Here is a 27,347-nt window from a genome sequence, read left to right on the forward strand (position 1 = left end):
TTATTTTTAAAGAAAGCTAAAATATTCAAAATATTTCAAAAACAAAATGCTTCATGTACTATCTAACTTGCAGAAAGATGCCAATTTTCCATTTAATACCATTGAAGATTCTGGAATCAATGCAAAATTTGTGAATGTTGTCTATGATGCCTTATTAAATACTGTAAGTAGAAAAAGAATTAATGTTTTAAAACATTTTAACAATTATTTCAGTGAAGAAATATGATAAGAAGCAATTACACCAAAGGTTTTTCTCAGGTAGGCATGATTTCTGAAGAATCTCTCAAAACACACTTAAAATGATCCCATGAGAATTGCTGTAGAATCACGAAAATCGCTCTTGTAAAAGGAGAGGAAATTTTTGCTACTAGTGATGTGGCTTAGACTGTGGTAGATCTCCAAGACTACTTGGAAGATATGACATGACTCTGATGGGACACTGAATGGTGGGGAAATAAAGAAAATATGAGAACGGGGCAGCAACAAGTACTAAGTAGTAAGCAAGAATAAGACAGTAATGATGGTTACAGTTTTTAAGTTAATGTAAATAAGTGAATGATAAGGATATCCCTGCTTAATTTAGGTACCCTTGCTTGACTCATATTTGTAGTCTTCATAGCCCTCTGTGGCTACTGCTGAGATGCAGTATATCACTGCATACCCTGCTGTTCAGCACTGTCCTTCATGGGACGTTGCACTGCACCAGACTTGCAGCTTTGCTCTAAGAGAAGGTGGTAGTCAATTTTGCCAGTGTCTTTGACATACTTCCTGGGCACGGGACTTCCCACCGCTCTGCTCTGCTCTCCCCAGTTTTGCATCTGGTTAAAGTGTTTAGTGCTAGCTGACAACACTTGCTCTGCTGTTTCTAGGTGGTGTGATTGTCAATATAAAAAGTTTAGTTTTGTCGCTATTTCTAATATTTCACTTATTCTTCAGTTACGATTGTACCACTCTAATCTTACTGAACTACAAAAATAAGTTTGTCTAACACCATGAATTTTGGTTAACTTTTTTTCCTTCCACCTTCTTTTTCGATAGCCTCAAGATGTTCAGAAGTCAGTCCTAAAGGGAATAATTAATGGTTTGTTACAAGAATGGAAAGGGTAATTATAACCAATTTTTACATTAGTGCTGTTCCACTTATTTACAACGCTGACTTTTTTGTCTTTTATTCTACTATTTTGGCCAAAGAAAGAAAATCATCTCATACAACTTACTTAACTTAGAAGAGCTTGTCTCCTTTTGGCAGGCAAGTCTGCTGAAATACACCTTGAACGCTGCAAGGTGACGTTGAACTTCTGAGAAGCAGACCCAGCCATTCATTCCTCCACCCAAAATCCAAATTCCTTGTGCCAAGGCAATCTCTTAGGCATCTGAACTGTGAAATGAATTAAGTAATTGATCTTGAATAACCTCCTGTCCCCTGCCCCATGTTAGTTCTACCCCAGAGCAATTCCTTGACCCCAAATTCACTTCACGGCAACATACTGTATGGCAGCAGCACAGAAAGGAAGTACAGGGTGCAGAACAGAATAGGCAGGAGGAAGGAAGGATTTTTAGCAAAAAGTAATAGAAACAAAAACGTGTAGTTTGAGTCACAAAAAAGATACAGCAAGATACAGCCCCTTGCACTCACTTGTGACCCAGCCCCTGCTTATTCCTTTCTGCGCCCTGTATTGCCATCTCTATGCTGTTGCCACATTGTATTTGTGGTTATGTAGAAGTCTTGAAGCAGATGAACAGCAAGATGTACAGAAGGCTGCAGTGGTAGAAATTACAGAGAGTTGTGGCAGGAAATACCAAAGACGGAGCAAATACTCTTCTACCATGTCTTCTGAGATAGACAAGAGTATGGATTTCCCCCTTTGAAAGGCCTCTTGCCTTTTCAATTCTGTGGGTTTTTGGGTTTTGTTTTTTTGCCTCCTCTCTTCTGTTATACCACAAGAAAGAGATGCTAGAATAGCTTACTCAGAGCACGATGTACAACAAGTATTGACAAAGCAAAGTTGAGTCCTAAAGTGTGTGCTTTCATGGCTATTAATGTGTGGGCATAAGGTAGCCTTATGATTCTGCTTCTTATTTCGTTCATTCTTAGGCCACGAACAAAAGATGATCTTAGGGCATACTGTATACTTCTACAGGTAAGAAAAATGTTTTTATTTAAGTATATGTATGCTTAATTTATAATCTATAAACCAGTATACTATGCAAACAAAATATTTAGTAAACTGTAACTGAGAAACTTCACATTTAATTTCATGTTGTAAGCATGTAATAAAATACAGAAGAAATCTGGAGTATGCATGATGGGAAGTGAAAGATAGTTGATGGGGAGATGTTGTGTAGGTTAAAACTATGAACCAAGAACACTTGGACATGCAGTTATTTCCTATCACATTGTGGTTTGAAAGAGCAAATATTTTCATGTATTTTTTTTTGTTCTTATTTCCTCCTTATTCCCAAGTTTGTTTTATTGGTATGCTGTAACTTTGCTTCTTCTGGAAAGTTTCAGTATATGCACTTTTTGTTGTTCCTGGAAATTTTCTGTAGTGTTGCAGTTTATTCAACAAACCCATTCCAGTTTCTGTCTGCGTTAGCATATGATCTTTGCTACTAAACTTGATTTCTTCTTGTAGCAAATTTTTTCTTTAAATTTTGGCAGTATAGATAACACCTGTCCACATGAGAGAAGTTTCTGCTGTTAATGTAAAAGATCGGCTGGTAATTAAATTTTTAGAGAGTTGTTTTCTTCCTTGGGGTAGTATACTAGCTGTGGATTATGAGGAATATATCCTGCTGAAAGGAGGGAATGGTTTGGACTCATAAGTGGAAAAAGTTAAGACTGATGTGCTTGAAGGTAGCAGCTATTAGAATAAATATGCTGAGATGCAAGGCTCGTCACTCAGAGGAGTGTAATTTATGGGATATGTAGTATTTGAATATCAAGAAAAAAGCTGAGTTTTACCTTTATTACCTGTGGATTTTCTTTTAAAAGATGGGGAAAAAAATTATACTTTTATGATATAGGAGCTGTGTATTTTTCATTTGAATAGAAGTTGTAAATAATATTTTTTCATAGTTTTCCACTGTCACAGCAGTTTTCTGAATTACACTTTTCTGGATAATTGTATTGGCAACAACAAGCAAATAAAAAAACAATCCTAACGACTTTTTTCCCTTTATGCAGATTATTAATCTAACACATTTTTTTAATCTTTTTCAGAATCCTCAATTTAGTAACACTTCTACTTATGTCATCTATGCTCACTTGCTAAGACAGATAGCAGCCTTAACAGAAGCTGACCATCATTTCCTAGTGCACTGGTCTAAAAAGTAAAAAAATAAAAAATAAAAATAAAAATTCCATTTTTTTAGGATTACAATTGTTACTGTATTTCCATTGATGTTGACTGTTTTATATAAATATTTAAATTATATGAAAGTTAATTAAGTTGATTACAGAGATTGTTTTTGTTGCTTTCAAAGCACATTTGGACATAGTCCACTAAGTGATACTGATTTATAGATGCAAACTGTATATAATGTATAAGAATACCTTTACACAAAAAGAAAATAAATGCCTTCATTGCAAAGTAATTTATATAAGATTATTTTTTGTAAAGAGATTTTCAAAATACAGTATTAATGTGAATGTCTTTGACCTTTGTTCAAATAAAGCTCTCTTTTTGCATTATTTCCAAAAGCTATTGTAGCTTTGCTCTAGAGCATGAAAACCACAAACAAAAGCAATTCCTTGCTTCATACAGTTATAAAGGTGATGAGAGAGTGTAGTTAAGGTATTAACTTTAATTAATGGAAAAAAAACTCTAATATCACCAACCCTAATAGTCATTTATGGGTATAACTGTCTAAAGAATATCTTTTAAGTTTGAGTGAATGATGTCTGTCTGAGAGTGCCTGAGCTGAAGAAAGTTTAAATGTCCTTATTTGCAACTGTCTTATCTCCTAGGGAATCTGTTAATTAGGGATTCCTTCCTTGCAAGGGTAGGGATTACATACATAGGTAGATGTATGTATGTATACATTCCCCCCCCCCCGAAATATGTCCACATTTGCTTAAAATTTGGTAATTATCATTCATTTGGAACAGTGCTTACAAATCAGATTTACTGTCTTGGTTAAGGTTGTAATAGGCAGACTGATATTTTTCATCAAAACAAGCATTGGAAATCTAAACCATTTTAAAAAATGAGAGCTTTTAGTTTTAAAAGGATTTTTTTGATATATCTAAATGTGTGTGTGTGTATATATATATATATACACACATGTTTTTGCTATGATTATGGAAGTGATATAGCACATGATTTAAAATATGCACTTGTTACAAGTGCTTGAAGTTTTTTCAGTGTTCGTTCATTAAGATTGAATATTGATCCAAAAGCTGAGAATTGCTCAGTATTCAGATTGTGTAGTGAAATAGATACGTTTTTATTTTTGTTTAACGTTTTGTTAACTAAAAGAACAAGTAGTGTGCTTTTGCACTGAAGAGCATTTTTGTGTGCTAATATTAAAAGCATGCTGCTTCAAACTTTATAGTTTTGTTTTTATGTATAGGACAAAAGCATGTTCTTCAGAAAATAATGTTGAAATCTTGATAACATAGGCTTCAGTGTGGGCAGTGATCACATAAGAGTAACTGCAGCATGTTTGTTCTAGGATTTCACAGAAAAGGTTCAAGCAGCTGGTGGACAGGTTACTGCAATTTATTTCTTTACGATTGTTTCCTGCAAAACCTGAAGAGTTTCCACCCATGATGAAATGTACCTGGTGGATTCCATCAGCAACTAAAGTCTTGGCTTTATTTAGTAGGTTGCTTCTTAATGTGTGTGTATACACACATATATTGGGGGGGGGAGGTTGGGGGGGGGCAGTTTATACCTCTCTTTTGACAGGGAAAGTGACAGGGATGGTGGCACAGTAAGAAGTACAGTAGAACAGGATGCCAAAAACCATCTCAGCATTTCTAAGCAGAAACAGACATCATCTACTGGCAAGTCTTCATACTTGCTTTTTAGTAGAGAATTGCTATGTGTCGTTTCCTCCTATGGCAACAACTGAAGATCATTCAAACAAAAATCTGCGGGGGTAACCTGTAGTTATGGTTTCCCTTTCCATCCCCTTTTGCACACAGGCATCAAACTCAAATGGGTAACTTACCTGGAAAGCCTGTAGAGATTATAGCCAAAGTGTGTAAAGCTGTATAAGAAATCCATGTTTCAAACTGCTTTTTCATAGATTTCATCAAAATATGGCATTAATCTTCATCCATGACACCTTAACTTACAGTGTATGTCATTGACTAAATTGGCTAGAGTCAATGCCATAGAGGAATTGCTCTTGATGTTAAAAAAAACAACAACAACAACAAAAACAACATATATCAAGCTTTTGTTTTCATAGGTGGACTGAGCTGGGGAATTATTATTTTTAGAGCTATTAATATGATATATGATGTTATGTTACAGTTGTAATTCTATGGCTAAGACTGAAATGAAGTTATTAGTAGCCGATTTATTTTACAAGTTTCTGAGATCATTAGTGCTCAGAATACTTGAAAGCTGGTATGCCTAATCAGGGCAGGATTTTGAAAGACCTTTGTATTTTCTTTTCAGATGCTGCAAATAGTCTAAGTAGTCCTCCTGTTATTTCATATACTGATTTCTATAATTCTACACTTGATCATATTGATCTTATGGAAGAATATCATAACTGGCAATGTTATGGAAATTCTCACAGGTAAGAAGGGAAAATAGATTCTTGCTAAGTAACATTTCATCTGTCTTTACGCACTGTTTATATATATGCCATATTAAATATTATATCTTACTGGAAAAGGCATAACTTGTTTGCAGACACTGGATGGATTTGAGGTTGACTGTAATAGAATTCATATTCCATCTTTGTAAGCGGGATAAAGGTGTAAATTATAGAGAGTGAGTTTATTATTTATTGATATGGGCTTCTCTGCTGCTTTTTGTACTAACCACATCTTACTGTGAACATATTATTTTAACCTCTGACATAATCACAGAAAGTGATAAGTGCATACTTGCCACTTAATAATAAAAATGTATCTATTTATCCTTGGTATGTTATATGTGTCTCTGATCCCAAAAAGACTTAAGCACCTCATTACTTATATGTATTCTTGTTAGTCCAAATGATCTCACTGGAGCAATTCCTATTACTCGAAAAATAAGAATATTACTTAAATCTTTACAGGCTCAAGCTTATAAAGGTGTTTCTCTTCTTGTGAGAGACAGCCAGAAGTTTTATTTAGAAACGTATGGAGAAACAGGCATTTAATCTTTCTGCTGAATTTTAAAATTGTTTGTTTTATTAATAAAAAATGTATTGCAATGTTCAATATAGGTGTATTTTTCAGCAACCTGAAAAATAAGATCTCCAGATTCATCACTGGCTCTTTATGCCTTGAACCACAAGATGATTTTTATTTTCCTCTTATTTCAAGACTTTTTCAGTATCCTGATTTAAGACATCAGCCACCATATGTCCTTGTGCTTGTGTGTGTACAATTTTCACTGCCTTCAGCAGGTTGTTGAGGAAAACTTGGAGGTCAGAATTTGTTCCACCAAAGTAGGCATTTTAGGCTAAGCTTCTGTCTGATATCTGATATTCTACTTGAGAAGTTAAAGGGGGGAAAAAAAATAATGTGGGATGATAGCAGTAAATGTGCAGTAGGCTTTATGTAGTCTCAGTCAAAGTATTAGTCTCGGTGATGCTGAGCTTCACACTGCTTTTTGCATGGATACCATCTGACTACTTTGGCACCCACATCCAAACCTACAAAAGGGCTGTAAGATTTCCAGTGGCCCCAGTTCTCAGTTAGCTGGAACACTGGGAATTCAGTATTTATCACAACAAAGCTTGCTTGATCCATAGTCTCTGAAGAAATATAGGCTGTATCACTTTTAACATAAATTTGATTTTTTTTTTACTTTGGTATTCCCACTCTTTCTCTTCGATTTTACATCTTGTAAATCTGCATAGTTGCACTTCAAAACCAAAGAATCCCAATCAAGGCTGTATGCTTAGAATTAATAAGGCCCTGTATAAGCAAGTCCCAGTTCACCTTGCATATAAAGTATTTTGAATAATATAATTCTTCCAACTAAGTCAAGACTCCTTGGTAAAAGTTTTTGGATTAAAATTTCCAGGAGGCTAATGAGAGATCTTACTTCCTCTTTTGTCTTTCTTTGCTGAAGACAGCAGAATCCAGACCTCCACATCGGTGGGATTCAGGGCGTGTATGTAGGGCCCAAAGCTCAGCCTGGGTACCTAAGTATGAACTTCTGCTGGATGACCCAGCTCACTCTGCCTGCCCATACCCCGAGCCTGTCAGAAGTTGTTCAGCTGGGGTTAGCCTGAAACAAAGTTTGAGCTCATCTCCTGAGAAAGGCAGTCTGCGATAGCTTGGGTTTCAGTGCATTTGGGAGTAGGAGGAGTAAACACGGAAGTGCCTGCAAAGATTACGTAGGACAAGATATTGGTGATAATTGGGGCTACCTAATGAAACATTGCAACCATTGTCAGGTGTTTGTCTTCTCAACAGCAATGATCTGTATAAATTTCCAGAAGCTAGGCAAAATTCCCAGAAAAACAAGTATTAAATATAGACGGTTTGTGGGGCTTTTTGTTACAGAAAAAGTTGTGTAGTGTTTTACCAAATGCCTCTTTACGGTGCCATAATCATAGTTACAAATGATTTGGGAACAAAAGTGAAAGGGTTGGCTTCAAATTAACCTCAGAAGAAGATAATGTATGAGACTTGCCTTGGCTTACATCTTAAATCAAACTGTCTGCTTTTGTTCTACATACAATACTTCTCAGTACTAACAGCATAAACTACTGACTTTTGAGATTTTGAATACACCTGCATAATGCTTTCCAAGGTAAAGAAATCTATTGGATTTAAATGTGAAGTGACTTTGGTTATTTCTGCATTGCTATTAAGTTGCTTAGCCACTTAATTGGACTGCTTTAAGGTCTGGCATCTTGGATGCAAATTTCTACGTGCTCCACAGTAAGTCTGGGCGGGAGAGAAGCTGTTGTATTCTGTTGAGTATCATAATATTAACGTAGTGATTATGCATTGTCAAGCAAAATATATACTAAATGCTGCTGGCATTGTTGCTTATCAGAGTTAAATCCTTACAGGTTCACACAGAAAAGCTTGTTAATATCTATATCTTTTTGCTAAACTAGGGCTTTTTGCTGAACTAGAACTGCTATTATTTGACTTCCATGAGCTAAATGAACAAAAGACTTAGTAAAGTAACCAGTAACAAAATAATCTGTTACCCTAAAGATTTCTGAAGTTTTTCAAAATCCTTGGTATTATTTAATTGCAGTGGCATGTTGATGTGATCTGATATCTTAGAAATACTTAGCACCTGTAGCCTCAGATTGAATCAGAAGGACCTGTGGAAAATCAATGCCTTTGAAAAGCAGATCTGCAGCAAATAAGCCAAAAGAGAAATATTTTTACTGTGTATGTGAGAATGCTACACTGAGATAGTGCTACACTGAGATAGTTGTTCGGCTTGTATTTCGTAAGATGATGCTTGCATTTTCATTAGTTCAGTGTAGCAATTAAAATTTAGTATTCAGAGCAGGAGATACTTCCTGCCATCTGTAACTGATAACTGCATTTTCTTAGGACTATTGAGCAATGATAAACAAAAGAAGTTTATTTAGGATGCGTACTATTGCTGATTAGAATTTCTACTCAGTGTTTGTAACTAAGTGGTTTGAGTTTTACTGAACTCAGTATGTATATAACAGAAGAATGGCAGCTATTTACAAATTAACACCAGTAGAGGGAAGATGGTTATTGAATGCTAATACAAAGATTCATTCCTCTTTTGCTCTTCAGGAAATGTTATATCTTTTTTTTTTTTCCCCCCTCATTTGTCATTCAGGTTTTCTTTCTGTCAATACCCATTTATTATTTCAATAGCGGCAAAAAAAGTTATTATTCAAAGGGATTCAGAACAGCAGATGATAAGTATCGCACGGGTAAGTCATCTAGCAATTAAATGTTTACGTCTAATCAATTGTAATCTTATAAATCTTTGGCTAAATATTCTATACAGCACTTCATCGCAACTTCTAATATTTAGGGCTACCGTGAAAAAGTACTTGAGCTATTTTAAAATTAGCAGTGTACAAATAATCATACTGAATGCTTTCAGTATTTTTTTTATTTTAGTGTATTTGGCTTCAGGATGCTCATAAATACAGTGTTGTGGGGAGAGAGTTTCAGTAAACTTTTTCTTAGTTTTCTTTGAGAAACCAGCGTGATGTACTAGCAAGTTTAGTTAATAAGATAATTAAGGAAGAAAATTTCCCTGAGAACTGTGGTCCACTTCCTGTTTTATTCATAAAGATGTGTTGTCACTGAAGACCAAGATGCAACTGTATGTTCACAAGTCACAGAAGAGGTGTGCTTCTGGGCAGTTAGTTTCCTTTTGAAAGAGGCTTTGTCTCCCTCCTTTTCGGTGACTTCCTTCAGATGGTAGGTGCTGCTGGTTTCCCAGTGCTTGGTATGGGAGCACCACATACCAATTACTGTCCCACTGGACCCGTCTTGTGCATAGATAAATAAAATGCAAGCCTGTCTCTCGAGTCTTGTGGATATATATATTTAACTCTTTGAGGAATTTAAGACTGCAGTACAGTTGCCACCTTCTGGTTTAGACTTCCTGATAAGTTTGTTAGAATATGGTGTAAATGCTATCTGCAGTAGAAAAGAGATTGCAGGAGGTGAAGAACAATACCCTAGTATGGCAGCTGCTTCAGTGCTTGTAATGTCTTTAATGCAAGATACTAAGGATTTCCTACATTTAGCCAGTGTGACACTTTTTAAAATGAAGATGTATGTATGATGTTTCTTTTCTATTCAAATAGCAAAGCCTTGTGGACAAAGTCTCTCGCAGACAGAAACCTGACATGAATATGTTGTTCCTAAATGTGAAAGTGAGGAGAACGCACCTTGTTAGTGATTCACTTGATGAGGTATCACAATTGTAATTAAATGGTGTGTTACTGCAAAGTAGCTATTGCACTTTGATTTCAGTATGATAAGTCATTTAAATCTTTCTGTGCAAAGAGCTAGGAAATATAACTGCATAATGTTAAATAAAAGTAATAACTGCATTACTCTGTCACGACAGCAGTGATGCAGAATAGATTGAGCTGGATGTTCTAAACTTTGTTTTCTGTCCTTGTACTCCTCCGTAGCTAAGCCTGCAATGAGCATGTATATTTGCATGCTACAGAGTCTGCTGGTGTGCTTGTTTTTAATTTTTCCCTTAAGAATACCGTGCATAATTATCAAATCATATGGTACCTTCTTCCATGATAGAAGCACCAATAGTAAGTGGCTAGTCCAACCACTAGGTGCATTTGTTCTAATCTAATTCTTGGAATACTTTTATTTTTTTTCCTCCATTAACTTCTCTATCCTATAATATTTATTTTAAGCTTTCTTAACTTTGTATCTTTATCTTAACTAATTTCTCATGTTCCTGAATATAATTTTTCCTTTTTTGGAAAAGAGATAGATGTGTCCACAGAAGCTTTTTAAATTAACATTAAATAATGAAATCTAATTCTCTAATCTTTCTCAACACAAAAAACAGCCTGATGGTATTGAAAAATTGTTTCAAATGGTAAAAAGGTGAAAACAAATCAAGACTGTTGGATCAGTTCTGATTAAACTTATGTTTTATGAACATGAGCAAACTTTTTTGCTAGATTAAAGCCAGTCTATTTTAGTCTCATCTCCTAAGATTAGAAGAACTATGAACTGCTTTATCTGAGGCATTGTAGGTTTTTATTTATCATGCTGGCATAACTATGAACAACTACAAGAGTTCCAAAAGCCAAAACCTTCTCCTATTTATTTCTGGTATTTTCTTCTGCCCATCTCAGGGATGAGTAAAAATGTACTGTAAAATTTCCATGTTCTTAAAAGAGTGGGGAATGGAAGTGGGGAAGGGGGATGTTTTATTTTTTTTTAAATTAGCAATTTAATTTGCAAAGAAAAATCACTTCAACTAGTTTTTTTTTTAAAAAAATCAAATAATGCAGATACCTATATGTATAAAACTTACACAACTGGGATTTACTTGAGCAGCTAAAACCTATAATTGTTTTAGTACATGCATCATCCTAATTGGTTTAAAAGCTTTTTCTGGAGTTGGCTAGTAATTATTGTTTTAGAGGAAAATTGGACAGGGACATTATCTGGATGGTCAATGCTAATTGTGAAAGGCTGTAATCTAATTCTTTGCAGGCCTCTTGCATACGTGGATGAAATGCTGCACATAGTCTTTTAGGACAAAGTAATGAAAAGAGGTGTTACTATAGTCTAAAAACCAGCTCTGCAAAACAGTTGGTATTTGCTGGCAGATATCCTATGCTGAATAGAACTGTCCAAATGTTGACAGTTTTAGTTACCACCTTATTTGCTAAACATCTCCCAAGCAAGGATTAAAAAAAAAAGCCAGCATTTCTTCATGGCAGACTGGCACTTGCATAGATCAAAGAGGATAGGTCCAGAGTATTCCAGACAGACTCAATTACAGCGTTTCCAGTGTTTCTAGTAGCTCTTTAAGAGGCTGCTTTGCAAACCACCAAACTTGTTCTCCAGTCTAGGAAGAGATATTCTGTGCAAGTTGGTTGATGATGTCGCATGGTCATGAGACCTGCTTCCCCAAGTGAATCTTTTTTTTTTTTTTTAATGCAGTTGTGACCTATTAGTAGGAGAGAATGCTAATTACTACTTTAGAGCCTTCTAGTAAGAGCTGTAGAGATGAGGAAATGTGTTCTGTATGTCTAGAAGTTGTGATAATGTTAAGTCTGCTTTTTTTTTAATCTCCTTATTTTGTAATAGTTGGCAAGGAAGAGGGCGGATCTGAAAAAGAAGTTGAAAGTCACATTTGTAGGAGAAGCTGGTCTTGATATGGGTGGCCTGACGAAAGAGTGGTTTCTTCTTCTAATTCGGCAAATTTTTCATCCAGACTATGGTGAGTCCTCATAATTGTCCTTAAGTACAAGTTCAAAAATTGTTAATTTTAAATTATCAAAATGGTGATGGATAGGAATTTTCATTAGTCCAATATCAGGCAGGTCAGTTATTAATTGATATTGTGAAAACAAAAGAGGGCATGTCATCAGTATAGCTGGGAAGAACTTTAGGCCTAGAAGATAGTGGAAGAGAGTAAGATGTATTGAAGAGCTCAGAATATTTTGGATTTTGACAAGGAAGTTCAAGTATCCCTGAGAAACTGAGACTTTTCAGTGGTATGACAAAATTAGATGGTGAACAAATCTCTCATCAATCGAATTAGAATAAAAAGTAGGATTAAGCTTTTTAAGACTTCAGCTAAATCTCATTTCACAAACCAGAGGCTCAATGTTCATGTTTTGTTAGGATCCCTAGGCCAGTGAGTACATTGAGTACAAAGCGGGAGGATTCAAGCCTAGCAGTGGACTTTAAAAAGTCCATTGATACGTCTGTTTTGTTACAGTGTTTCCAGCTCTATCCAGAGACAGGACCTTGATTTTGCCTCTAGGCAGTTAGGAGAAGGTCATTAATTATTTTATGGAATGGGACAGAGATGGTTTAAATCTGTTACAGCTCAGATGGAACTGGGCCTTCGAGCAGGTCCTTTCAGTTTCTTTCCTGAGTAGCTCTTATGAATATTAGTGAATTGCTAGACTTGCTAACGAGCTAAGAAGAATAAGCAAAGTTGCTCCAGACATTCAAACGCTGGTGTTTGCCCTTAGAAACTTTCTAGGATAAATACAAGTATATGTATGGAGAATATTCCAGTATTTGGAATCAAAATAAGAGTCTTCCCATTTAGCTTAATATGTTGTTTGATTGAAATCAGAAAATGGTATTCTTATTCCAAAATAGACACACATAATAGCCTTTGAAGTAGGTAGTTTAGTAAATAACCAAGTGCTGATAAGGCCAAATGTATTTGTTGTTCTCACCCACTGTTCTTGACTCTTCTTTCTCATGCTGCATTTTCTACTTTTACACTGCTCTCAGATGTCCTCATATTGTTGCGTTAGAGGGTCTCCCTGTTTTTCAGAAGTAGTTGCAGTTGGGTGATGTTGTCGTGCATGGTCGTGGCAAACTGCTGATTCTGGTGGCCACCCATGTATCAGTCGTTTGAATTTGCCCTGATAGTTTAGTGTCTGCAAGCTCTACCACAATATTTTTGAGTTTAGTTCTCACTTGATTATTTGTCATTGTATCTTCTGTTGAGGTGTGTGCATGGAGCCAGTATTCTTAAAGTGAGCTGGTCTGAGATGCTCTCAGAAGAACAAGGCACTTGAAACAGGAGCAGGGAAAGGCAGATGTGACACTGCATGGAGTAGGCTGCCTCTGCTGTTGCCAGGCCTGTGAGCTGATAATGATAGTATTTTCAGGGGGAAAAACAAGAAGACTTTTGAGTGAATAGGATATTAGATCTGAATGGCCATTCATAACCAAGCAGTTCAGTCTGCTACTTCTGTAGATGGATCTGGAGGGTTTTTTTCCCCCATTTTGAACTTTTTCAAATGAGTCAGCTTTCTTCTGTTATGTATAAATACGTTACTAATATGTTTCTGGGTTAGAATGTGCACAGATTGGTGTAGATTAGAAACACTGATTAACTAATTGTCATTCAGCCTGACATCTGATAGTCCTTGATAGAGTGCAGGAGCTTGTCTGTCTGTCTGGAGGTGTTCGTGCCCCCCGAATACGTGATACTCAGTTGTTTATAGGACTTCTTTTAAAGATTCACAGAGTTTTAAGCCAGACATACCTCATACCTGCTGAGATCATTTTTTGCCTAGAGCCTTTTTCTAGTAAAAAGGGGCCTGTGTGGAGAAATAACATTTAGTGATAACAAACTTAATAGGAAACAATTTATCCTAGAGAAATTGTTCTGTAAGCTTGACAGTTCTGTTAATAAAAATGTGTTGTCAGCAGAGCTTGATAACTGACGAGTTTGGAAACATTCTAGTTTTTTTTCACCAGCTTTGGCAGGCTTTCTCGCTTTAAAGTGTACATTCTTTCATTGATATGATTATCAGCCAAGTGAGGGAGGAGTTCAGAGTTGTTCTTGTCCCTTAGAAAGGGACTGTATAATCTGCTGTCTTTAATGCTTAAGTTGCAAGTAATGTCTGTCAGAGAAGCTTGGAAGGACAGAAGACCTTGCTGTTATTACCCTTTTGAGCTCAGCTGTTCTTGTGGATTTAACCACAATTTAATTAAAGAACTCTGACTTAACTCAGGTGCCTGCCCTCCGATGCGGAAATGTTACGATGTTTTTTTGTCTTGATGTGGTTCATTAATTGATGGAGCTTGAGACCTGTTTTGCTCCAGCATCGCTGTCGTTGTTTGGTGCGTGGACCTGGCGCTTCCTGACACATAGCTGTCCTCCTGCTTCTGGTGACAGCCCTGCCTGAGCCTTTTGTGATGAGCTCGCTGTTGTAACTCCAGTTTGAAAGATAAAGTGAGATCGCACAGGAGAGTAGGGAAAAATAAAAATTCTGAAGCCAGATTTTTACCCATAGTTTCTCATAAGGACTAAAGGACTGAGACAGTGGTGGGTGGGTGTTTTTGTTTGTTTTGACTAAGGAGTTTGATTTTCATATAAATCTGTATTTTTTTTTTCCCCCAACCTCATTTACAAAAGGAAATGAGGTACTGCATGCTAGATATCCTTAGGACTATTTAGTGCTTTGGTTTACACACGGGCTGCGGAAACAGTATTAAAGTGTAGGCCTGTTCAGTCCCAACAAATTAAAACCAGTCATCAGTTTTTATCCAGTTTAGTTAGGAATTGAAGTTAATTTCACTCTTGGTGCTTGCTGAACTAGAGTTTGAATTACTTTTCTTGCTTCTCAGAATATGTTTTGCCTAGGCTGCTTAAAGCTGTTACGTGGCTTTCTTACGGAGGTTTTTCCTTTCTGTTGCTCTTTAAAACAATGATCTGTATCTGATGCAAATAGTAGTCATGCCATTTTACAGTCCTGATTTTAGTAGGCTTTAGCTTCTAATTTAGGCCAATGGATGATCCGGATTTTTTTGTTCTAGGATTTTTGTGGTTGTTTGGGGGGTTTTGTTTGTTTTATAACTTCTCTAATTGAATTTTTGGCCACGTAAATATGAAGAATACTCCTTTCCTGCTAGTGCGTGTATAAGATGGACTTTTTACAGCTTTCTATTCTAAGATGACAAAGCTTATGGTATTTGCATCATGGGATTCATGCCAGCATTTTTAAAGATTGTGATCTGCTGTTGATATTGGAAGGCAGGAGGAAATGGGCTTACATTACAGCACGGAAGTTTTGGGTTAGACGGTTACATTGCTGACTGTACAGATTACGAAGCACTGAAATAGACTGCACAGAGGCGGTGAAGAGCATCTGTTACTAGAGGTATTGAAGAACACATTACACTTCATTCACTTTACACAAATGCCCATCAGGGCTGATACAATTGATCCCACTTTGGAGCCGCACTTGGTGATCCTTGCTGCGAGGTTCTCCTCTGCTTCCCCCATGGAAGGGAGGATACAGGGTTGAAAACAAGCATGGAGATGTGTGCTTATAGGCGTACTTGTTAAGGGTATATCTGAGGAAAAGAGTTTTAGTATGACCTTTTATTGAAGATAAAGCTTTGTAAAGAACAACTTTCTTGTGCTTACAGGTATGTTCACGTATCACAAGGATTCCCACTGTCACTGGTTCAGCAGCTTTAAGTGTGACAACTACTCTGAATTCCGACTGGTCGGCGCTGTATCCTTTTATCTTTGCTAGAAGGTGCTGTATGGACAGGCGTTTAATGAGCTATTATATGGGTTCAGTGCGGTGTGAAGATCTGCTTCCGGCTAATTCTGATATTGTATGTACAAGTATGTTCCATTTTCAGTATGTAAAAAGAATGTCATTCAAGCAAGAGAACTAAAAATAGGAAAAAAAAATGTTTGTATATGGGTGCGTGGTACATTTTGCAGTCAGAAAATACTAAAATTAAGATTGCATGTGCAACTTTTTATGTATACATGGTCATTTTTTACATAGTTATGTTTTTCAGTCTCATTCAGTAAGCATAAATGACCCTGTGTGCATTAATATTTTATTATTTAATTTAAATCCCCATTGATTAGTATGTGTTGGGGCAGGGAGGTTAACTGAGTGGAAGCCAAATGCTCTCTTGAGCATAGGTTTACTTCCTAGGTTTTCTGTTGTGCTCATGTATGAAGTCTTCAGACATATTATTAATGATAATGAGATGACAGTGTCCCTGTTTTACTAATGGGAAGCTGAGTCATAAGAGTATTATGCTAATTTTTGGTATAATTTCAAATTTGTGCTACAAACTCTTAGTTCAGGTAACTCATTATTTAATGCTTTGATATACCTTATTTAGACAATGTAAAGGATGTGGAAGGCATTGTCTCATTTATCAAGAGATATACTTAAGTCGTTAATTAACATGAGTATGGGGCAAAGGGGACTAAATTGGATGATTCATCTACTTTAATTGGAACTAATTAATTGAAAATTATGCTGGTTTGGGGTTTGTTTTACATGTTTAAGTTTTATGACAAAATGCGGGATATTTCTCAAGTGTAAGTTGCCCTCGATATGAAGCTAAAACAGTAGGCTGTAATAGCAAATCTGGCAGTAATAAATACAAGTCTGAAGAGGAATCAGTTTCTTGTACATGCAAGTATCTCTTTAGCTAGAATGGTAGCTTGTTCTCTCCCATCCCTATCCATTTCCCCAAACTCTGTGACTATGACACTTCATCAGATATTCTTAAATGGACTAGCTGATGAGCTGTAGTGGCAGCACAGGTTTGTCTTTACTCTTAGTTTTATTCAAAATAAAAATTACTATATTGAGCACTCCCTAGAATTTATGGAATAAAAATCTGTATCTACAGTTATTCTTAATTTTTTTTATCATAACAATACTTTGAAATGATTGCTTCAGGAAATACTTCTATCAAATATGATGAAGGACTTCAAATGCTCTGTCAATGTGCATCACTTGACTGCTTTAATTATTACTCAATTGAAATATAAAATTGTGTTTAAAATAATGTCAGTCCAAAAAATTTAAATAATTTCTGTCCAAAAAACTTAAATTTCTGTTCTGTCAGTTTATTTAGCATGTATTAGAGTATGCTCAGTAAAAATCCTAATGTTTTTTCCAAGTTAATTAAAATATTAACTACAGTAAGGATGTGGGTTTTTCTCCCCTTAACCTTTGACATGTTTAGCTTATGGGACTTGCTGTATATAATAGCATCACCTTGGATATTCGTTTTCCTCCTTGCTGTTACAAGAAATTGTTGAGCCCTCCCGTTGTTCCCTGTGATCATAACACACTGGTAGGCATCTGTGATGTTGCATTAGAAGACCTGGTTCAGATTATGCCAGTAAGTATTAAGCCTTTTTAGAGGCTAAATTACTGATTTAAAATGTTTTATTTAATGCTTGAATAGCTTGATAGCTTCGGAACAGCCCTTTTTTTGCACTGACTGACAAACAGTCTCCCTTCTTCCGCTGAAAATAGAAATTCTCCACATTCTCTAGTGTAGTAGAATTTTGTAAGATCTGCTTTAATTGAAGTTAGAATACCAAAGTCCAGTATGAATGTTCTGGACAGATTTTCCATAGTGAAAGGGAAAATTTAACAGCTTATATTGAAATCAGAAAAACCCACACACTTCTAAATATACTATTTAGGCACTGTGTTTTTCTGTATGTATGAACATTTTGAATATGCATTTTTTTCCAAGATACTGTTTGTATAGAGTAATGATTCTGATATGTCCTTGTAAAGCACATCCTTTGGTTTTGTAAGCTTACTAAAAGATTTTTACTGTTATTGTAGGAATTGGCCCATGGACTAACTGAACTTCTAGCCTATGAAGGCAATGTTGAAGAGGACTTCTACTCAACCTTTCAGGTCATTACATACACAATTATAAGTGATTCTCAAACTATTTCAGTAATTTGTAACCAGTGTTTCTGCAATGGAGTGGCCCACAAAGTGTGCTTGCTGATTGCTTGGAGCGTCGCTGGACGAGGATGAAAGCTCGCTTTACGAGAATCAGTCGAGTCCTTGGCACTTAGGGCATGCAACGGCCTGCTCCATCTTGCAGGGCTTTGAGCTGTGGCTCTGTGGCAGTTCAAGTCAATCTAAGTATTGATTGCCAGGGTCCCGCATCCTGCTGCTGGTGCATTTCTAGCTTTTTGCCTCCTCTGACACTATCACCTTGCAGTCAGTGACTTCGTCTGTGGAATTGTTGAAAACTGAAATATTTAATTTAAAAAAAGAATCCTCACAATTGCAGCATGCTCTAAAGAGAGACAGATTAAATACTTACAGTAGTAAATACAAGCTTTGTAATCTGTGAGTATATGAATGTGTTCTCTATACTCAGCTTAAATCCTCTCTTTCCCCAGGTTTTTCAGGAAGAATTTGGTGTTATAAAATCTTACAACCTAAAGGCAAATGGAGATAAAATTCCAGTTACAAATCAGAACAGAAAAGGTACTTCAGTGCATATTAACTACACATACTTGACAGATTGAGATTTATCAGTTTTTCCCTTTATAAGTCTACATTTTGTTTAACAAAATGTGAAATTGAAATTCTTAAAATTCTTTTTGGTATACCTACCAACTTTAATAGTGCCTTAGTAGTATCTAAAGTAAAATGCATTCATTTTTATTAATTCAATGCAATTTGAGATAGCACAACAAATGATTGTCTAAAACTCTTACGATGTAACAAAAAATAAAATGTTTTTCTTTTTCAGAATATGTGCAGCTTTATGTTGATTTTCTTCTCAATAAATCAATCTACAAACAATTTGCAGCTTTTTATTACGGATTTCATAGTGTCTGCGCTTCGTATGCTCTACTGGTAAGAATAAAGTAAAGCATAATTTTTCACTTCTGTTTCAGATATGTGAAAATGACTAATCTAAATGATGTAAGTTACTCTCAGTAACACCAGTGGTTGTTTCTAGAGTTCATAAAGAATCTTGATTGACTAATGTAGTTGAGTAAATATCTAACTATAACTACATAGGGATGTTTGTTTTGATTCTGAGGAGTCACAGGTTCAGACCTCTTTTTATCCTGCCCTTTTCACTGTCAGGCCTATCAGTAATTTTACAAGGAGAAGAGGGAGATCATGAAGTAGTAAAAGTCATAGGTTGAGGGCACTTTTAATTATTAAAAAGAAAAAAGTAGTGTGCTTGCGAAATAGAGCAGGGGAGATCCAGAGTAACACAATAGACCACAGCCAAGTTATGCATTACTACTTTTAAGAATAAGAGTAAAATTCCATGTTTGTAGGTTGTGTATAATGCACTGGGAGCAGGTCTACAAGAGTCCAAGAAGAAGAAAAGGAATTAAGCAGGCAATGAACTGTTATGTGTAGTGATTCATTAGAAACAGATAAATAAGGGTCCACAAATTATTTTGTGTTTAACAGCATGTATTCACGGACAGTACACAAGCTCTCATGTGAACATTTAAAAGGACTCTTTGTAGTGCCTACAGCACAAGCAGTAAAGCTCCAGAAATGCATGTTACGTTCTGCCGGAAGAATATTCAGTGAGACTGATATTAAAGATTCTTGTGTATTCAGTCCTATTTGGCTGTTGGAATGTCTTTCATATTTTACATTGTTCCTTGTGCAGTAAGAAGAGAAGGAAGAGGCAATTATAATTTGCATGAGAATTTCTGCATTCCTGTGAAATTAGCCAAATATGACACTTGCAGCAAAGTGAAATGAGAGCAACTGCAAGGAAGTTTCAGGAAGGAGACTGAAAATCCATTGAAATGCCATGAAGTACTCTCATGCAGCTTAACAATGTTGTAGTAAATGATTAAGTAGTAGGTTTTACTAGTGTAAGTTTAGCAGTCATTTAACATGGTTTATTGTCTTATGTATTAGCATTGCACAGTAGTGTGTACAACAAATAGTCAGGTTCTGGTTGCCACTGCTCCTCATCTCTCCACTGCTCCACTTTGAGTGGAAATAAAATAGAAATTGTATTAAAAAAAGAGAGAGAAGACCCTCTTTGTGAACTCCAGATGTATAAACCTAACTTTCTTCCTGACCCATTTGTAATCTAACTGAAAGAAAAGAAAGTCAGTGTAATAAATGTAACAATGGAAAAGAAATGAGGAACAAAAGAAATATGCTAAAATATGATGTTTTCCAGAACTTTGCTTTTTACTATATATAAGAGTAAGATACTCATCAAAATATTGAGAAATTTCTGTGAAACAATGTGTCAGAACAAAGTTATAAATTTATATTTGAATATTGTTAATTTCTCTATAGTGCCAACAAAATGTCCTAAATAATTTTTAATCTGAATCTTGTAGCATGGTTTCTCATCTTTAACAAAAATTAAATATTTTACAATTAATTTCCGACAGCTACTTCGTCCAGAAGAGGTTGAAATTCTTGTTTGTGGTAGTCCTGAACTGGATATGTCCGCTTTACAGCGAAGTACCCAATATGAGGGCTACCAGAAAACTGATCTTACTATACGGTATGCTTTATTTTTTCTTTTCTCCCATTCTAAATAGTGAATTTTAGAACAGCATAGAATGGTAGACTGTTGGGAATAATTTCTTCTTTAAATATAGTCTGAGAATGAATCATAAATGATTGAAGCTTTAAAAACGTGTTTCCAAATAAGACAAAGAGATTTAATTTATCTGCAAGTAGGAACACCTAGAGCCTTAATAATATAATGTGTTGCTGGATATCTTTAGAAGGATATAACCAGTTTGAATTGGAAGTAGTCAAAAAGAACAGTAGTTTCAAATCCTGCATGGTGAAATCTGAGTCTCTATTTTTATTATCCAGTCTTCTAAAAATGCTTTTTCTCTTCCAATGCTACTTGATATTCAGGCTATTTATAATAGTAGGACAACATGTATTTTTTATAGACAAGTTGTTTGGGGCATCATTTGACTATACATCATTGCAAAATTCATTCAACGTTGTATGTGTCAAATCCCCAGGAATCTTTTCAAACCTTTATGTATTAGGATAGTACTGATGTCCTACTTACTAGATTAATTACATTTGTAGCTAGTGACGATTCATCATATAATATTTGCGGTTGTATTATATCCTCCCGCTTTGTTAGAATATTTCATCTTGCACCATTTTCTTCTTCCTCTGTCTTGAATATAGATACTTTTGGGATGTAGTACTTGGATTTTCTCTTGACCTTCAAAAGAAGCTGCTACATTTTGCTACAGGAAGCGATAGAGTACCTGTGGGAGGGATGGCTGATTTGAATTTCAAGATTTCAAAGAGTGAAACATCCACTAATTGGTAAATAACTTTCTGGATTTTTTTATTTTCGTTCTTAAATTATTTCCTGAGAGTTCTTGTTGCTCTTGAATGTCTTTATAAAGAACAACGGACTAATTTTATAAGGGAGAAACTGTACGGTCCCTTCTAGCTTGTCTTCAGGATGTTATTAAACCCCTTTATTGATTACCTAAATTTAGCAGATGATTATCTAATACAAAATCAATTCTCCAGGCAGTGTTTACATTTGAGTCCAGGAATTACTTATTTATGAAGATTTTCCTTACATGTCTTCAGTATAAAGAAACTGTTAGCTTTAGTGTTCCTAGCATGACAGCTGAGCTAATTAAAATATTCTATGAATCACCATGGATTTTTCTGAATTCATCGAGTCTGCTTGTCATTATGAATAGCCCCCCCTGCAGCTGCAGAAAAACATTTACGTTATTTGTTGACGGGCTAAATAAGGATTTTAATGTGTGTGGCTGGTAAGGATGTAGCATTTCTTTACGGTCTCTGGTGGGTGCGTGGATTGCTAATGCAGAGGTTGCTCCTATGTACTAGGCGCAAAGCAGCCTGTAACGTCATTGTGAAAGTTAAATTGAAGTCCATGCCAAGTACTTAAATTTCTGGTAGTGTTTTATTTTGTATTGAAGTGAAGTGAAAAAATTCCTCATACTTTCCAGCTAGTATTTTCCCCCTCAAGAATGGAGGAAGAAGTTTAAGTAATTTGGAAAGCTGTCTACGAAAGCTTACTGGTTCTGAAGCTTCCTCAGCAGAAATTGCTGGCTTACCCTCCTTTCTCAAGCTTTTAACATAGTTCCTTTTAAATGTTTTTATTATGTTTCTAAAAAGTCACAATTTTGTTGGTTTTCTGTGGTGACCTGAACTATGTGTATGCCAGCTCGGTTTCTGTTTTTTAATTTTATATCCTTGTTTATATCCTTACTAAAGCTTTATTCAATTAGCTGATAACTGATTGCAGTAATATGTTAAATGAACGTAAGGATCTGGTTTAAAAAAAAAAAATTCAGTCACCTTTGAATTTCTTTAACTTCACTTTTGTTAATTGCTGTTTTTCTTGAAACTGGAAAAACGTGTTTTGAAATGGTATGTCCTTTAGTGTTGTGTGAGTATGTGTTTTACAAGATAGTCTTTGCAGTCAGACTGCCAGTGCGGTGATGGACGTGGGCACGGTGGCGTTGCATTGCTCACACGGAAGGATCAGAGAACATAATCCCCTCAGTGCTCTCCTGCTTGTCACTTGAGGGTGTAAAGGGCAGGAAGATCCCATAGTTTCTGCCTGCCTGTGGCTGTGAGGCCAGACATTGGTGACATCAAGTACTGATGACAAAAATATTTCTGTTACTGAAGAATAGTTCTCATCAAACTAATCTGTCTTAGTGATGAGCAGTGTTTGCAGTGATTCAGCCAGGCAATCTGAAGAGACATCTGCAAATACGTTCAAGCTCAGCTTTCAGAAGAATCTCACAAGTTCGAATAGTGGTATGACTAGGACCAAAATTTGTGAACTGTTTGCGTTTTTTTGTTGGGTCCCGTCCCCCCCCGCCCCCCGGCTTCAATCAGCTCCTCAGTGCTTTGCACTGACATACATGTCTGTAAGGATGTATTTTACCAGGCTGAACTTTCAGCCTTCTTTATCCTTACAGTAACTGTGGTCCATCTAGCTGCGCCCATACCTACTCCATGACCCACTTCATTCTTCACGTTGTGGATTCTGCATATTCCAAATTTAGTATTTAGAGAAGAACTGATTTTTGAAGTTGTGTGGCTACTTGGAGTTTGCAAAACCTGTAAGGGATGTTTCCAACTTAACCAAAAAGAAAGGGAGTGGAGGGGGGCTGCAGGCAAACAAACCAGCCTGAGTGCTTGAGGTGCATGTGACCAGCAGTGGTGATGGTTATATTTACAACACAACTTGAACAGTAACACTAGGATAACTATTCCTTTTATAGGATTTCTTTTTTAAGTAATGTTGAACTGGAAATGTATAGGTAAATGGCAGTGTCCTGCTTCTATTGTATTATTATTAAATGAGAGGTTTTATTCTTTTTTTTTTTTTTTTTTTTTTTTTTTTAAGGTTACCTGTGGCCCATACCTGCTTCAACCAGCTCTGTCTCCCTCCTTACAAGAACAAGAAAGAACTGAAGCAAAAGTTGATTATTGGAATCTCAAATGCAGAGGGGTTTGGTCTAGAATGAGGGGAAGTACTTCAAGGACAGCATTTTTATGTAGCACTCACTCTCTTCTAATTGTGCCTTTAAGCTTTTCATTGTTATGTCTCTTGATACTGTGCAAGTCTTACCCAACTTAGAAACATTTTTTAAATTAAATATGAAATGTATGTTTTTTGCTGTACGGCAATACATTTACTGCTTGCTTTGTTACAGAAAGTAGTTTTCTTCATACAAAAAGATGGTCTATTTGATTAAAGAAAAAAAAAAAGTACTGACTAAGGCAAGTTCTAAGTTATAGCTCGTTTCTGGTTATTCCTAATAGCACTTTAATCATAATTACTTTACATTGTGTGTCCCCCACTGGGAAATAATATACAGAATATTTCTTGATTAACTAATCCCAGTGGTAGAATGTCGTCAATTAACACAAACAGTAGAAAAGAATGTAACATACAGCATGTAGCCATATTTTCACAAAGGCAAGTAGGAATTTTAATCTTTATAAAATGTATGCAGTTTTAATATTCTGGTTTTCTTTCTCAATTAAAAAGGCTGTCTAAGAAGCATGTAAATAACTGCCAGTGAACAAATAGGGTTTTTGATAGTGCCATTTACTGCTGAAAGTTTATTTTTTATGAATAAGAGGTTTTAAATGTTCTATATTCAGCTTTTACAGATCAACAGGATTGACTGTACACGAAGGTTAGCTGGTAATTTTCAGGTTAAGTGGATTCAAGGTCAGACTACAGGTATTAATCAACTTGTATGTTCCTCCTTTGAAACTGACAACAAAATAACCAGATTTACTGTAGTTTCATAGAGTAAACAAAAGTAGATATTTAAAACAAATTCCTCATATATTTAAATATTTCAGGAAAAGAATGAAATCTACAACATAAGAAAAAATGATAAATAGTGTATCATGCTATCATCTTATCAGCAACTTTATTGTATTCACTTTTGTCATAGCTTAAGGCTTTCAATAACATTTCAGAAGAACGTTGAAGCCTTCATTAACTTGAAGGTCAGCACCTAAAGACAATATTTTGTGGTTTTTCCTGCACAAAGTGGAAAAAAAAAATTCTTAGTGTGCCTCTTCTGAATTAGTAAACTAGGAGCTGGGGAAAAAAAATGGTTCTAAAATACAGATGGAATTACAAGTCTGCATTTTATTAATTGAACAGAATTTATTAGTATGCAGTATAGTATTTTTCCTTATGAAATCTACTGTGTGTTCAATAAACTTTTATTTCAGCTGAATGAGGCCTAGATCTCCCAAGATGTTTAGGCATCTAACTTGTCAGCTTTCCCAGTTGACTTCTACTGGGAGTTGATGCTTAGATATTTTTGAGTATCTGTATTCAATTATTTATTTGCAATAATAGCAAAATATTTTATTATTCTTGTTTTCCCTTTCTTTATTTGGATACAACCAACAGATTTTTCACATGATGAACAAATTCATTCGTCTGATTTGTAGTGTCAAAGCCATTGTGGGTTTTCCTCAATAGCTAAGTGTGAATTTCATTTTATTCTCTTTTCTAGAGCAGGCAGCAGTGATTTTATTAATTTATTAAAGCAGAGACAAATAGTGGGATACCTTAAAATATCTGGCACTGTATTAATTGTGCGCTTATTGAAACAAATATTAAAATTTGTTGACTTCAGCTTGGAACGAAGCTAAGGTAGCACTGTCTGTGTTAAAAGCATCACTTCAAAATTGTGCACTCTATAGCATTTCTTCGAAAATGGAGATTTTAAAATAGATTTCAATTTACAGGAATTCAGTGTTAAGAAAGAAATGAAACTTTCACCATTGCACTGAATGAACTAGACAGAAATTTAGAATTGCTTGAACCTAACAGCAGGAGTGTTAGGTTCAGAGAGAATTACCTACATTCAGCAGAGAATGTAGGTAAGAAATTGGGAAACAAACACCTTCCTTTCCCCCTCTGTAGAACTGGATTTGTGGAATGCTGGCTCATGTATAAATGGCTATACAGTTTATCTGAAAACAAGGCACATTAGCCAAAATATTTTTTTATGGCTTAAGCCCAATTTTAATAACTATTTATCTATTATTGTTAAAATAAAAGCTTTATCTTCTTATTTTCACTGAATTGCACTGTCTTGGGTTTTGTTTTATTTATTAAAGCTTTTTTGATTTACTGTGTAATATTACCTCAGAATTCTAAAAAAGCTATTGTATTCGCATCAGTTTTTAAATAAGATACTGTCATGTAATGACATTTTATATATTTCCTGATGTTAATAAATTAAATAGTAAATTTTGTATTTGTTAAATGAAAGCATTGCACTTATTTATGAAATAAGCCTCTGATCATGTAAAACTTTCCTTCAATGACTTTTTGTTGTTCTTTTGTCTTGCCCTGTAATTCAGCAAATCTTTTTTTAATCTCCTCATTGTTTTGTACCGTACAAAAGAAATCTGGTTTGTATAAATTTGTTCATTACTTAGTATCTATTTTTATGTATTAAAATTGTGCAGTTGTTAAATCAAACATTTCAATTTGTCCTTATTTAATTTCAGATTTCCAAAATTGATCATAATGGACTTGAACAATCTGACCTGCCTCTCTGCTTTTGCCTTATTTTTCTTTTGAAAATTTTTCTGTGTGGTAACAGTTTTGCTAAGTCTTGGAGTGGCTCACTGAATAAGAAACTGAGTTTCAACTACCAGAGGTACCCCCAGAAGTATATTCCGTATCTATAGTCAAAGTTAGTATGCCAGTGCTTACCATGGTGTAACAATGCTGTAAAATAGTGTGGGTCCTGAACTTCGTTTTCTATGTTTGTTTGATCCCTCAAGTGCAAGAGTACTCTGAGGTACAGTGAGAGACGGAGTGAAGCTGTTGTATGCTTTCTTTTTCCAACTAATTTTAACATTTAAATCGAGAGGGATATGGAGCAAGAACATCAGGCTTTTCTGTGGTCACAGGTCCCGATGAGAGGATGGATCTCTGACCATATTTAAACCTTCTTGTCTCCTTCGTCCCACTCATATTACCTACAGATGGCAGCAAAGATGAGGATCAAAACGACTTAATTAAATGTCACATTTGCCTCTTTACTTACAGGAGGTACTATAAATACAAATAATTTCTAAAAAGTTATCTTACAAAAGAAATATCACAAGTCTTTTCAGATTCACAAAAGCAGCAAATACAGATTTGCTTGTTTGTTTGTTTTTCCCCCCCTCCCCAGCCCACTAAGTGCATGTGGAGGCAGGAGGGAAGAAGCAGTTGCTTCTGTCTAGTGCTGGGTTTTGAAAATCCCTTCCCTTTCCCTGAAGGTTTCTCTAGTGTGGTTTGGCATAGATCGGAGACCTTTCCAAAGCTGCCAAAAGAGGGAACTGTTTGCTGCTGTTTGCTCTAAACAGTCAACAGCCTGAAGACTGATGTTTAGAAAGAGCTTAGAAAACCTAGCTTGTCTTGTCTCATTCAGATCAGCTATCAGATGGCTATTGCTGGGGCTTAAAAGTGAAATGCAATATTTCTCTTTTGGTTTTGGTCAAGAGGTGGTGAGATTCTTTCTCTGTGGTTGTAATTGGTGGTCCTGGTTGACTTGCTCCAAAAGCAAATGCTGTGTCTTTCACAGATGTGATATTAATCCTTAGCTGGAAATCCTAGCAGAATCCTTAACTGGAGGAGGGGGAAGGAGGGGAAAAAAAAAAAAAAAAAGAAAAAACACCTCAAAGATCCTTTA

General features: G+C 35.6%; 1 protein-coding gene across 1 annotated transcript in view; it reads left to right on the top strand.

Annotated features, from left to right (window-relative positions):
• Positions 1-26,143, top strand: part of HECTD2 (HECT domain E3 ubiquitin protein ligase 2) — a 40,272-nt gene extending 14,129 nt beyond the window's left edge. Inside the window, exons 5-21 of the mRNA XM_064514033.1 lie at positions 74-163; positions 1,039-1,103; positions 2,096-2,141; positions 3,224-3,333; positions 4,678-4,826; positions 5,634-5,757; positions 8,964-9,060; positions 9,952-10,059; positions 11,942-12,074; positions 15,764-15,852; positions 17,345-17,503; positions 17,962-18,036; positions 18,537-18,624; positions 18,893-18,999; positions 20,532-20,647; positions 21,301-21,444; positions 23,525-26,143. Of these exons, the coding sequence (XP_064370103.1) occupies positions 74-163; positions 1,039-1,103; positions 2,096-2,141; positions 3,224-3,333; positions 4,678-4,826; positions 5,634-5,757; positions 8,964-9,060; positions 9,952-10,059; positions 11,942-12,074; positions 15,764-15,852; positions 17,345-17,503; positions 17,962-18,036; positions 18,537-18,624; positions 18,893-18,999; positions 20,532-20,647; positions 21,301-21,444; positions 23,525-23,645 (1,821 nt within the window). The 3' untranslated portion in view covers positions 23,646-26,143. The remainder of the gene's footprint in view (positions 1-73; positions 164-1,038; positions 1,104-2,095; positions 2,142-3,223; positions 3,334-4,677; positions 4,827-5,633; positions 5,758-8,963; positions 9,061-9,951; positions 10,060-11,941; positions 12,075-15,763; positions 15,853-17,344; positions 17,504-17,961; positions 18,037-18,536; positions 18,625-18,892; positions 19,000-20,531; positions 20,648-21,300; positions 21,445-23,524) is intronic.
• The last annotated feature ends 1,204 nt before the right edge of the window (positions 26,144-27,347 follow it).

The sequence above is a fragment of the Dromaius novaehollandiae genome, chromosome 6 (genome assembly GCF_036370855.1).
Source record: "Dromaius novaehollandiae isolate bDroNov1 chromosome 6, bDroNov1.hap1, whole genome shotgun sequence".
Classification (NCBI taxonomy): Eukaryota; Metazoa; Chordata; class Aves; order Casuariiformes; family Dromaiidae; genus Dromaius; species Dromaius novaehollandiae.